This window comes from Tachypleus tridentatus, chromosome 3, assembly GCF_004210375.1.
Source record: "Tachypleus tridentatus isolate NWPU-2018 chromosome 3, ASM421037v1, whole genome shotgun sequence".
In the NCBI taxonomy this organism is placed as follows: Eukaryota; Metazoa; Arthropoda; class Merostomata; order Xiphosura; family Limulidae; genus Tachypleus; species Tachypleus tridentatus.
In genome coordinates, this window is record NC_134827.1 from 13,961,515 (window position 1) to 13,975,196 (window position 13,682).

Sequence of the window (13,682 nt, forward strand, 5' to 3'; positions counted from 1 at the left end):
AAACACGGCCAGGTGTTTGGGGCGATCGATTCGCACTCTGAGGGTTACGGGTTCGAATTTCCGTCACACCAGTTATCCTCGCCTTTTCAGACGTGGGGACATTATAAAATGACGGTCACTCACACTATTCGTTGATAAAAGAGTAGCTCAAAAGTTGGCAGTGGGTGGTGATGACTAGCTCTAGCCTTACACTAGGGATGGCTGGAGCAGATAGTTATCATGTAGCTTTGCGCGAAATTCAAACCAAACTATCAATAATTTTAGCCATGTCTTAAAATAGTCATCATAACAAGGAAACTTATATATGTGTGTGTTATAAATTATTTCCAAATACAGCAACAAAAAGTACAACTCTTTATATTACTTTCAAAGCCTTTGTTACTTTTAAAATGTTATAAGAGCTTTCAAAACGTGCTCTGACAAAGATTATTTTTCTAATTCAGTTTCTTATTTTAATCGAGAACTTAATGAAAACATTTAATTAAAATCGCATGTTAATATATAGTTTATATAAGGGTTTTATGTTGTTAACAAGACAAAATTTGTTCCACGATATAATATAGGAAAAAGGTATAATTTATCAAATTCTGTTGTTATTCCGTTTAAATATTAATCACTGGTAATTAGATAATTAAAATGTGAGTAAAAAAATTATGATAGTACATGTTTGTTTATATTTTTATGGTTTTTATGATATTTAGTGGGATGTTTGTTCGACGCTCTCTGAGAATCTATTAAATGAGACCTGGAGAAAAAAGACAATGATAACAAACATTAGAGCGTTTCAAGAATATTGTACTATTTGTTACCTTTAATGGTGATAAAGAAACTACTGTTTTGAATAACATACTGCAATACATACACAGATCAAAAATCACCCCTTTACATTTTAGACAAATTTCAATATTAAAGGTGGTGTCTAAGTGCGAAAGTGTAGAATAAAATATTACTTAAACATTATAACCAAAAAATACTTTTACTTTAGAACTTGGTTAAAATTTCCGACAAGACGTTATTTCTAGCGGTAGATGATCTTAAGCTGGATAATGAATGGCTCGTGATTCCATATCTCACACGATACAGGTGTTCCTAAACAATTGTACTTTAAATGATCAAACATTTATATTCCTTGAATGTTTTCGATATAAATAAACAATCAGTCTGATATAAACTCGTATGAAAGAAATGAATAGGTTGTTTAACCATTTAGTTTAATAATTTAGAAAATATTTTTACTTTCAACGATAATCGGAAGGCTGGCTCAGTTGGCAACCATATACTACGAGCATGGACAGTGACGGGGATTCGCTTTGATTTGTTTATATCAGAGGGAAGTCAACACCCTACACCTTCAATTCACGGGCTACGTTTTTACCAACAACTATTAGGATTGGCTGTCATGATATAACGCTCCCATAACAGAAAGGACGAGCATGTTCAGTGTGACGGGGATTCAAACCTAAAGGTGCAAACCAAACACCCTAACTACCTGACAATCTTGGGCCAAAGAATTTTACATATAATAGAACTAAGCGAGTATTGTCTGTCAAATGCTTTGCCCACGTGAAAGTGTTCTAAAATACTGAATTTCATTTAGCGACTTTGGTATAAAAAAAACTACTGTACAGTTAATTTCAGTCTGGTAATTTATTCCATTAACTCGTAAAGTATGCCGTTTCATGTGTGGATACTGTAATTGCGAACGGATTCGCTTCAATGAAGAAGCTTGAGTGGTTGCAAAACTATTCTATTTATACAACCATACTATGATACCTGTTTCAGGTTGCCTATCAATACTGATGAGCTGTACAGATATTTGAAGTGAAGTGGTATAATTGTTTGTTTGCTATTTAAAAAAAGAGAAAGTAGACACTTTTCCCATACACTGTAGATAAATAAGTTAAAATTGAGAGAACGTTTAGGTTAAAGATCATGTTACATAAATACTTTTATTCCACACAAACGTTAATCCTAAAGTTCCATTCTCAAAATACTAAGGCTTCATTTACTTTAATATTTTTTTCATGCCATTTCATTTATTTTATTCTTAGCTTTATCATTTAATAACACTCCGTTGTTGGTGATGTTAGGTTTAGATCGCTGAATCTGGAGTATTGTTTGGATTAAAGCTTTTCTCAATCTGGAGTATTGTTTGGATTAAAGCTTTTCTCAATCTGGAGTATTGTTTGGATTAAAGCTTTTCTCAATCTGGAGTATTGTTTGGATTAAAGCTTTTCTCAATCTGGAGTATTGTTTGGATTAAAGCTTTTCTCAATCTGGAGTATTGTTTGGATTAAAGCTTTTCTCAATCTGGAGTATTGTTTGGATTAAAGCTTTTCTCGTACTTATTATCAAGCATTTAATTATTTATGTCTGTCAGTTTTCTTTCTCTAGATTTCGTTCAATTTTTTGTTTCTAAGTCTTTCAATATTCTATTTTGCCCTTTATCTTCCATCTCTGTGTTTCTGGGTTGGTTGATATCTTTGTCTTCTAAAGTTTGTCCTCCAAAATCTCCACTGAGATTAAAATTTATTTTCCCGTTTCCAGACACTTCACATGCTTCAATCGTTTCTAGTTCAAACTCTTCTGATTTGCTGTTGAATCTTTCGTTTCTCAAATGTTGATCTTCCGACTCATTAGCTGTTTCCTCTTCACGCCAGGTTTCATTAGAGGCTTGTATATGTCTTAGTTCCAGAGTTGGGTAATCATTTCCTTCTATGGATAGACCAGGGGATAAATTGAAGAGTTGTTCAGGAATGTGGGATGAAACTGCAACACAGTTCATCACATCTCCTTCCTTATCACCACGGTAACGATGTTTGGACACAGGAGTGCCAGGACGATAAATATCCTTTCGTTCTGTTTTAAATACAATTAATCAATTAATTTCCATCATCATTTTTTTCTACATTTACAAATGTTCAAGAATGCAAAACACTAAACAACGAAAAAATGGGGTGATAGAAAACTTTAAATTATTCTGTAACACTAAGAGAGTGTGAAATGACAAATTATTTTTAACAGTGGTGGATTGTCGTTAAGCCTGAAATATAGAGTCAGGATGTAATTATAAAACTGTTTGAGTTTGTCAGGGCGAAACAAATTGTATGTTTGTCAAAATCTAAAAGAATATCACCATTCTTAGGTATTTATGAGTTCTTAAATACTGCTGTTGATATATTTTCTACTTATCTTCATATTAAATTCTTGTATGAACTATTTCCGCTTAATAATCTTGAAATAATGCGAATTATTTTTCTCTTTAGATTTTCGTTGTGTTAAGATAACAATCTAAACACCAGGTTTTCAAAGTTTAAACTTTTATTTCAATTGTTGCAGCTTTCACACAACATTAAAATTGTTAGCTTAAATTTCGGTTTGTTTTGAATTTTGCTCAAAGTTACACAAGGGCTATCTGCGCTAGCTGTCCCTAATTTAGCAGTGTGAGACTAGAGGAAAGGCAGCTAGTCATCATCATCCACCACCAACTCTTGGGCTACTATCAGCTTAAATCTGAACAGAAATTTAACTTAGCTACTCGAGGGCTATCTGTGCTAGCCGTCCCTAATTTAGCAGTGTAAGACTAGAGGGAAGGTAGCTAGTCATCACCACCCACCGCCAACTCGTGGGCTACTCTTTTACCAACGAATAGTGGGATTGACCGTCACATTATAACGCCCCCACGGCTGGGAGGGCGAGCATGTTTAGCGCGACGCGGGCACGAAACTGAAATTGAGTTATTAATGAACACTGTAAAAGTGAACTGATACATGCAACAGTTTGTTTATAACAATTAAGACTATGTCAAGACGTCGTAGAGTAATCTTGTATGGACTGTTACGTCATAGTTTATGAGCTTACATAAGTGTGTAACATTATAAATGGCACCAACAGAAACTACCGTAACAAAACTTTTTTTTGCAAATGCATTAAATAATCAAGTTATAAATTTAAATATTGTTTATAAAAAGCAAAATGGACGCATAGTGTTTACATGTTAATGATGGTATAAATATAATTTAGAATAAATACATTTTTTTTACCAATATATAAATATATATATAGGTTGCGAGAAACGTTGCAGTCATCCTCTTAGTGGCGCTAGCTACCAAACTTTTTAAGATATAGAATTGTAATTTAAGACATCTAGTTACAAAACCTCTTTTTAATTTTGCTTATTCAATTGAACGGTTCTACGGTATGCTATTTCAACTTAATTATGGTGGCTGAACGTTTAGGCAAAAGTTTAGAAAAACTTCAGCCCTTTATTTATTCAAAGTAGTCACGACGACAGACTGCTGTAAGTAAAGAAGCTGGATTTAAAACTGCTCGATTGGAAATACTTTGAGACGCTACTTTTCAACGAGTTAAGGTTTGTAATTAGGCTACAGCCTAACTCTTCACACAATCAGCCGCAAATTTGAATATGAGATTTCCTAACGGAAAAAAAAAGGAAAGTGAAGAGAGTAATGAAGTTTACGAAAAGAAGATTCATAAGCTTGTAAAACGTCATTTCATAAGAAATTAGAAACGTTCAAATGAAGATAATTTTTTAGGTTGAAGTCAGTCTTAAAGTAGCTGAAATATTGTCGTAATTGATGAAGCACGCGGGTAGTTTGTGTAATTTGGCTAGAATTCACATTCAGCCAATGTTACTCGTATTGAAAATACTGGCAATAAAAATAGCATTAATATTAGGCTTAGCAATCTAATAACTACAAAAGATAGTTTAGTAACTAGTGTTTGTTGTGAATCTGATGGAACTACAGATACTTAAAAGGATGTAAATGATGTCAAGGATTTTAGAAGTGATTCACTAAACAGTTAAGTTGGGACTGTAATGTAACTCAAAATTACCTTTGAGATTCAGGATTATGGTAAGATATTGCAACGGACAATATCCGAAACATGTTTACTGTGAAGAAACCTAATCAGATCTTTGGAATTTGGAAAATTCAAAATAATTTGAAGGTTTATTTTTAATTCCATTCAAAAACATACGAGAATTGTCAGTGATAGATTAGAGGAAAGACGGCTAACCAACACCATCTACTGCCAATTCTTGGGATACTCTTTTACCAACAAATAGTGAGATTGACGTCACATTATAACACTCCCAAAGGTGAAATAGATTCGAACCCGCGACCTTCAGATTACGAGTCTGGTGCATTAACCACCAAGCCTTGTTTGATGACACAAGAGTTGTAATATTTCAGGCTTCCTTTTTCGAAAGGTAATTGTATAATGACAAAGAATCAAAGGTGATTGGTCTCTGTACAGTGGCACTACTGATTGCGAGTATTGTTCTGTTTGCAAACGTTTACTTACGATTCAAAGTCAAAAGTTATTCTGTATATTGAAGGAATCAAATAATTGCATTGCTAAAAAAATTAAAGAGTCAAACTGAAGCAGAGCGCATTTATTGGAAATAAATAGTAAAGCGTACTGTTGCCACAGTAAAATTGCTGTTATTTCATGGCTTGGCCTTTCATGGGGCAAGGAAAGTTCTACATTCAGTATATAATAGAAACTATTTCGGATATATAGAGTAAATTTGAACCATTTATGGAGGATTACATTGCGAGTTGTGGAGTTTCTGGAAAAGGTGTAACAAGTTATCTGTCAAGTAAACTTTGCAACGATTTTTTTATTCTAATGGGTTGATAGGTTCAAAACTACATAATAACTGAAGTAAAAACAACAACAAAGTATTAATTTCTGATTGTATACTCAATCTTTGACACCTCACACTGTGGTCCATTTTGTGCCATACAGTGGTGAACTTGTCAAGAGGTTTTGGTGATTTATTCCCATGATCTCACGTAAGTCAGCTTCTTTGTGAAAAAACAGTTGTGGAGTAAATGGCAGCTTGGGAAATTACACTTGGAGATTTACAGAGGGGCAAAGTGCTTCAAACATGAGTTGAACATATACTGGTTTTTCAATTATACCAAAGAAACTGAATATGCACTTTGCTCAGAGTATTGAGTTAATCTTATTGTTAATTGTATTGTTGAATCGTGTGTCGAAGCTGTGTCTTATTTCTGATTGGTCCAAAGTGGCTATAACTTTCTCTGTGTGTCAACAAAGCTGAACACATCTTAATTTGAAAAACTGTCAGCAACAAGATGGTCAGTATGGGTGGATGAAACAAAGACTCTTCGTATATGTTACCAAGCAACAAAACAGTCATTTATTCAAAGTAGTCACGATGACAGACTGCTGTAAGAAAAGAAGATGGATTAAAACTGCTTGACTGAAAATACTTTGAAACACCACTTTTCAACGAGTTAATAAGGTTTGTAATATCTCACAGAAAGAGGAAGTAACACTGTGATCAAACAGAGCACTGTACCACTGAGAAAAAAGAAATTAAATGATATCCATTAGGGAATTGTACCAATCACTGAAGGAAGACTTCAACAACATGGAAACAGAGGAATTTTTGCTGGCTGATGAGAGAAAACACAAGGCTTATAAGGGCCGCAAACTAAATGAAGCAATTTGTGAGAAAAGGCTCAAAGCACCATTTACGATTTACTCATGTCTGAATTAATACAACGGTTTGAAGTTTACTCCAATTTAAGAGGCAGATTTTTCATGTGTTTTTTTTACCGTTACAAATCCATGTATATTGAGGAATGTCCCAATGTCTTAAGAAGCTTTACCTCTTCTATTCGAAAGAGAATTTTGCAGAAGAACTTGTACAGTTTCTTTCCAAGTGTTCAAGAAACCGAAAGCCCATATTGATTTGTTTGTTTATAATTAAGCACAAAGCTATACAACAGGCTATTTCTGCTGCGCCAACCACGGGTATCGAAACTCAGATTTTAGAGTTATAATTCCTTAGACACCGCTGTGCCATTGGGGGGGAGCCATGTCGACGCTAATTCTTTATAGTTTACTGTAATCCACATTTACAGCTGTGTTTACTTTTCTGTAGATCTTTCTTCCTTCGCTGATTTCAAATCCTGCAGCTGAAAGAATATTTTCTACTTTGAAACCGATAAACAATCACTTTCAAAGCTGAAGGTCACAAGATCGCTGTGTTGCCTTGGCCTTTCTTTCAATTGAAAGCGCACTGACTGTTTCATTAGGTTTCGAAAGTTTAAATGAGGAATTTGCCATTACAAAATCAAGGTAGAACACATTCAAAATCTCCGGATTTCCAACGCTAAAATCAGGGGTTTGATTTCTCTCGGTGGGCTGAGCAGATAGCCCGATGTGGCTTTGCTATAAGAAAACACACACACACACATTCCAAAAATTAATATCGCGATGATACGTGTGTGATGAATGGGGATGCATTATAGAAGTTAAAACTGCAATGGTACATTTGTAATCAAGTAAAAAGAAAACGTTATAAAGTCACAACAAGAAATTTGAATTGTTGTTTTTTGGTGGAAGGAGGCGCTGAAAACATCTACGGACATAGAGCCTCAGAAGACATTAATCCATCTCTTGGTGACAGTAGGTCATATCCAAAAATCGACCCTCCTATTTCACTCTGTACTTCCATTGTAGCTTTTACAAAATTCTGAAATTGTAAGTCGAAGTAAATCGGAATTATACTTTGATCGAACTATTCGAAAATTGAATATAAAGCGGACTTGCTTTGAACTTACACTGTGATTGAACTCTATAAAAGTGAACTGGCTCGTACAGCTATTTACTTATAACAATTAAGACAACGTAGAGACGTTTCTAAAGAGTTCTGATAGCCAGTCGAAGCTAATCATTGATACTTCACTGTTATCCATGTGTTCACTTCTCTAACGATCCTGCTTAACTCATTGGTTGTTATTCCTACTGCTTTGAAACGAATAAACAATTACCTCTGAAGCAGAATGTCAGCAAGTTTCTATGTTGCTTTGATATCATTTGAAAGCGCACTGACAGTTTCATTAAGCTTCAAAATTCGAAAGTGTAATTGAAGAGTTTGCATTCACAAAATCAAGAAAATGTTGTGAAAGTTAACATTGCAGTGGTACATTTGTAATGGAAAAGTCATAATATTAAGTTTTGCTTTGTTTTATTTTAAGAGAAGGAGGTCAGAATATCTGCGTACCTAGAACACCAGAAAAGTGTTAATTTGCCTCCGATTTCAAATTTTCTTCAAATCTTTAATAATAATATTTTTCTAAGGAAAGAAACATTGAGTAGAAACATAGAAAACAGTGAACATATATAGTTATTGCCATTATTAGCGAAAAAGTCTTTTTTATATATATAAACAATTTTCTGGAAAATGTACGTATTAACACTTAGGTTTTACCTTAAAATTCATTGACGTAGTACTGGTGTAGTAAGGAAAGACTAGTTTAAATATTGAGAGAACGTTTTGTGTTTTAAGAATTTCGCGCAAAGCTACGCTTTGGCTATCTGCGCTAGCCGTCCCTATTTTAGAAGTGTAAGACAAGAGGGAAGGCAGCTAGTCATCACCACTCACCGTCAACTTTTGGGCTGCTCTTTTACCAACAAATAGTGGGATTGACCGTCACATTATAACGCCCCACAGCTGAAATGGCGAGCATTCTTGGTGTGACTGGGATTTGAACCCGCGACTCTAAGATTACGAGTCGAACGCCCTAACCACCAGGCCATGCCGGGCCCTTGAGAGAACGACCAAGAATAATAAGTAGCAGCTTAGAGACCGAGTTGGAAGTACATGTATATATCACTGAATTATGAACTGACAGTCATGGTTTTATCAGTGTAACCGCAATTTTATGTGTCAACATAGGTAAGAAAATACATATTACATTAGCAGCTGTTGATAAAAAAGACATATACTCATAAAAAGATGGATTTTTATACGAACAAAAATACTTCATTTAATTTGATATATATACTCTTTTCCAGCTTAACAAATAAAATTATTTTGCTTAACACAAACATACCAAAACTTAAATAATAATATTATTAATAATGACACTTATTTGATATTTAGTTCTCCAGAAGTGAGGCCCCCCGCTAGTACAGCGGTATGTCTCCGGATTTACAACGCTAAAATCAGGGGTTCGATTCCCCTCGGTGGGCTGAGCAGATAGCCCGATGTGGCTTTGCTATAAGAAAAACACACACCAGAAGTGAGTCGTGTTGTTAGCAAGTCCATTAATATAATAATTTTCATCACTTTGCTTTAAGTGTCACATATTGCATAATTAAAGTATATATGTATATATATATATATATCACGTTTGAACATGTATTGAAAGTAAGTGGGAAAAATGCTGTAAAAATAGTGAATTAATACTTATCTTGAAACTACAGTTTCCATTCATAAGCACATAGGCCCGGCATGGCCAGGTGGGTTAAGGCGTTCGAGTCGTAATCCGAGGGTTACGGGTTCGAATCCCCGTCGCACCAAACATGCTCGCACTTTCAGCTGTGTGGGCGTCATATGTGACGGTAAATCCCACTATTTGTGGTAAAAGAGTAGCCCAAGAGTTGACGGTGGGTGGTGATGACTAGCTGCCTTATCTCTAGTCTTACACTGCTAAATTCGGGATGGATAGCGCAGATAGCCCTCGAGTAGCTTTGCGCGAAATTCAAAAAAACAAACAAACAAACGTAAGCACATACTCCTCCTACACAACTATTAGCTTGTCTAATATACAGGAGCGTGTGTATGTTTTCTTATAGCAAAGTCACATTGGGCTATCTGCTGAGTCCAAAGAGGGGAATCGATCCCTTGATTTTAGCGTTGTAAATCGTAGACTTACCGCTGTACTAGAGAGGGGCTTACGAGTTGTAAAACCGGTTAATTTGGCAAGTATTGCGCATCTAGTTGTCATAAAAGTTTGGCAGTAAATAAAGTTTACTGGCCATTAACCTATAAAAAATACCTATTTCAGCCAATTCTCTGGCCGCTTTAGGGGCTTGCGATATGCGATATGTGGTGAAACAGAATTTTGAATAATAACGAAAGAAGTGTGACGTATCAAAAATACTCGTTATTGCATCAGGGGTCTCTCATTTTACCTTGGGTGTAGTTATTTCTATTGGCAGCCGAAGACGTACAGCACAACCTATGGTTGTGGGAAGTTTCCTGTTGTGATTGGGATTTCTGATTTTTTTTTTGTATTATACATATATTTTTTCTAGTGCACTTGCTAGTCATTCGGATTCTTTCTAACCACAGAAGATACCACGAAATGACAAGATTAGGAAAGGAAAATACATTAAAAGACCCAAGAGAAACCATAAAGTAAAAATAAAACATTTATACGTCTTTTATGTGATATAATAGAAAACAGAGAGGAATAGAGGATAACTTGACTTCGTATTTTCTTTACAAAAAAGGGCAGTGATTTGCACATTGTACGTACTTTTCAACAACATGTTAAATATTTAATTTAACATAAGAACACATTTTATTTCATATTATGTTATTAAGAAATAATATATTTTTGCATTAAAGTATCATTAAAATTGCCTTACTTATCACTTGGAATTCATAATAGCATCTCTATTAATTAAACGTCTTCAAGTGATTGTAATTTATTCTTCAAGCAGAGCAATATTCTAAAAAAGAATAATTATATAAGTGTGTTCTATGAGGTGATGAAAAATAGAGATAAACTTCTTAAAGAAATCAAAACTTATGTCCATCGGTGTTCTCCTCCTCCAGTGGCTCAGTGGAAAGCCTGAAAGCTTACAACGTTAAAAACTGGGTGTTGATATGCATGGTAGGAACAACACAGATAGCCCTCCGTGTAAGCTTGTGCTCAACAGCAAACAGCAAGTCCTCGGTGGGCCAGTTGTATGCTAAACGACTTTTAAGGTTAAAATCCCGTGTTTGGTTTTTGGTAATGGACATAGCGCATTCTATAGTTTGATGCTAAAACAAGAACATTGAAATGTGTTTATTATATAAACCAAAAGTGCTTTTTATTGACTTATCGATCGTGCTTCTGTAACTGCAATCATATTATTATACATTAAGTATTGGTATAATAGTTATTTTTTTTTAAGTTTCGTTTTCGAACGTACGTGTAACAAAACAAATGGACGAATGCCCCTGGCTACCTGGTTTTTCACTAGTAATAAATGCCTAGCATATATATGCATCTGGTGTTAATCAGCGGATAAATCTTCTGTACAACAAAAAGATTAAAACGAATAATTATAGACTAAAGTTGAGCACTTTATAGTGCAGTGCAGAAGGTCCTTACGATAGAAAATGTAAATTAGATCATTTTTTCTATATTCTCAATTGTAAGGTGTCTCTCCAATGGTTCTTGTTTCACTTTGTCATTGATTTGTTTTTTGCTGCCTGATTTTTATTTTGTAAAAGCTCATTTATTTTTTATATGTTCATGTTACTTTGTTGTTGTTGTAAAACATTAAAACAATACCCCGCTGGTACAACGGTAAGTCTGCGAATTTACAACGCTAAAATTAGAGGTTCGATTCCCCTCTGTGGACTAAACAGATAGCCCAATGTGGCTTTGCTATAATGAAAACACAAAGACAAACACTGCAACAGAGTTGAAACAGATTTTGGTTCAGACTAGACTGTTTATTTATGTCCAACTGGGACACGACGTGACCTAGTGACTATCATAATCGGACTGTGTATTTGAGAATTCATGGTTCGTGGCTCATTACAGCAGAATCGTTTTCCGCACTTTGGAGCCAGGGACGACGATCAAAACCCACTATTCGGTTACACAAGAGTTGTCAAACATCCGTCGATTAGTGCCGTTGATTATCTGCCTTTATTTTAGTCTATCATTTCAAAATTAGGGACACTTAAGCGTAGACAGATCTTTGTGTAACTTTTCGCAACAATTCTGAAACAAACAAAGAAAACTGTACCTGCGCATGAGTGAAGAGATTGGATAGAACTTCTTCCACGGCTCAAAAGTGTAAGCGACTGTGTAAAAATTGATTGGTGGGGTCTTCCTAGATTTTCCTTTCTGAGTTGCCATCTTTGCCACGTTTTTCTTATTTCCTGTTTAACCTGGACAACATAAAAGAGAAAAAGATATAGAGATTGTATGTTATGTTAATCAAACATGAATAAATGTGTAATGGCAACTTGTGGCGACCGACTATCAGATAGATTTGGATTTTGTATTATTGTTGAAGTGACTTTCAGCTATTTCTTAAAATTTGTGTAAAATCACAAGTTTTTTGTTATATATTACAATTTACCAAACGATAACTTACAATACGTTAAAATCACATAAACTGTGGTTGCTTTCCTTCGCGTATTAATTTCGGTTTCAACATCAGATTCGTGTCAAAATAGCATTTCAGATCTATTTTTCGTCTGCTACAAGTTATTCACCAAGATAACTTTCCTTTAACGCCAGAACTCGCCACTTGGGTTGAATGGTTCGGTTTATTTAGAATTTTGCCAAAGCTACTCGAGGGCTATCTGCGCTAGCCGTCCCTAATTTAGCAGTGTGAGACTAGAGGGAAGGCAGCTAGTCATCACCACCCACCGTCAACTCTTGGGCTACTCTTTTACTACAAATAGTGGGATTGACCACTACATTATGACGCCCCCACGGCTGAAAGGGCGAGCAGGTTTTTTTTAACATGGATTCGAACCTGCAACCCTCAGATTACGAGTCAAGTGTTTTGACCACCTGGCCATGCCGGGCGCGGGTTGAAAGGTAAAAGGCAAAGAGACTCTCTGAAACTACATTTATATATACAGTATGATACCTAAAGAATTAAATACTAAACACCAAAAGATAACGAATCATTAGAAACTAGAGGGTTTAAAATTTATAGAAAGAGTCACTTGCAATTCTCTTTCACCCCCAGTTCTCTTAATTCTTACGTTTCGGGAACAAAATTAGAAATATAAATGTAAAACATAATTTCAGACCAGCTGATGCCCAAAATGGACAAATTAATATGAATGGAGTGTGTGGAAAAAACATCTGCAGTTTATAAGATTTTTATCATAAATTTTAGGCCTAATGATTTGTAATGCTTTGCCAGTTTTTGACGTTTAAACCGTAACTTGTGCTCTTTAAATGTGCTGAATAATGATAAACAAAAGCCAGTGGTGATAATTAAACATTAAAATAACTTTTTTTGTAGCTATCTGTGTTGAACTGCGTGCTCTATTGCTCAAGTAGATATACGCTGTTCTGTTAAATGTAAAATATTAATTAATTTTACTTGGATGTATAAAAACAAAAGAGACGATAAGAACGACTCAACGTCTTAGCTCCAAGGTTCGATAACAATAGATAATACAATAGTTAATAAACGGTCGAAACGTTGTTTTCTACTTTATTTTAATTAAAGTTTTAATACCCCTACCAGCCGTCTTAAGAATACATTTTTACTTCAAGTGGGTTTCTAATCATCACGAAATACTATTATTCCGCTATTACGTTTCGTTTATCACTGCCATGAAAACGTTGTTACGCAAGTTGTTTTAATATTTTTTAAAAAAAGGTTTGTTTCACATAAACTACTATTCTTATTGATACCATACGTACTTATTATTATTTATAGTTAAGATAATTTTGAGTTGTTTCTCATGTCCCACGCTGGTATAACGGTAAGCCTACGGTTTGGTTTTGGTTTGTTTTGAATTTCGCGCACAGCTACTCGAGAGTTATCTTGTTTGTTTGTTTTGGAATTTCGCACAAAGCTACTCGAGGGCTATCTGTGCTAGCCGTCCCTAATTTAGCAGTGTAAGACTAGAG

At 34.9% G+C, this 13,682-nt stretch overlaps 1 protein-coding gene across 1 annotated transcript in view; it reads right to left on the bottom strand.

The window, feature by feature from the left end:
- Positions 1-585: 585 nt before the first annotated feature.
- Positions 586-13,682, bottom strand: part of LOC143246389 (secretin receptor-like) — a 151,924-nt gene continuing 138,827 nt past the window's right edge. Inside the window, exons 13-14 of the mRNA XM_076493014.1 lie at positions 11,824-11,968; positions 586-2,859 (exon numbers count right to left, since the gene is read on the bottom strand). Coding sequence (XP_076349129.1) covers positions 2,402-2,859; positions 11,824-11,968 — 603 coding nt within the window. The 3' untranslated portion in view covers positions 586-2,401. The remainder of the gene's footprint in view (positions 2,860-11,823; positions 11,969-13,682) is intronic.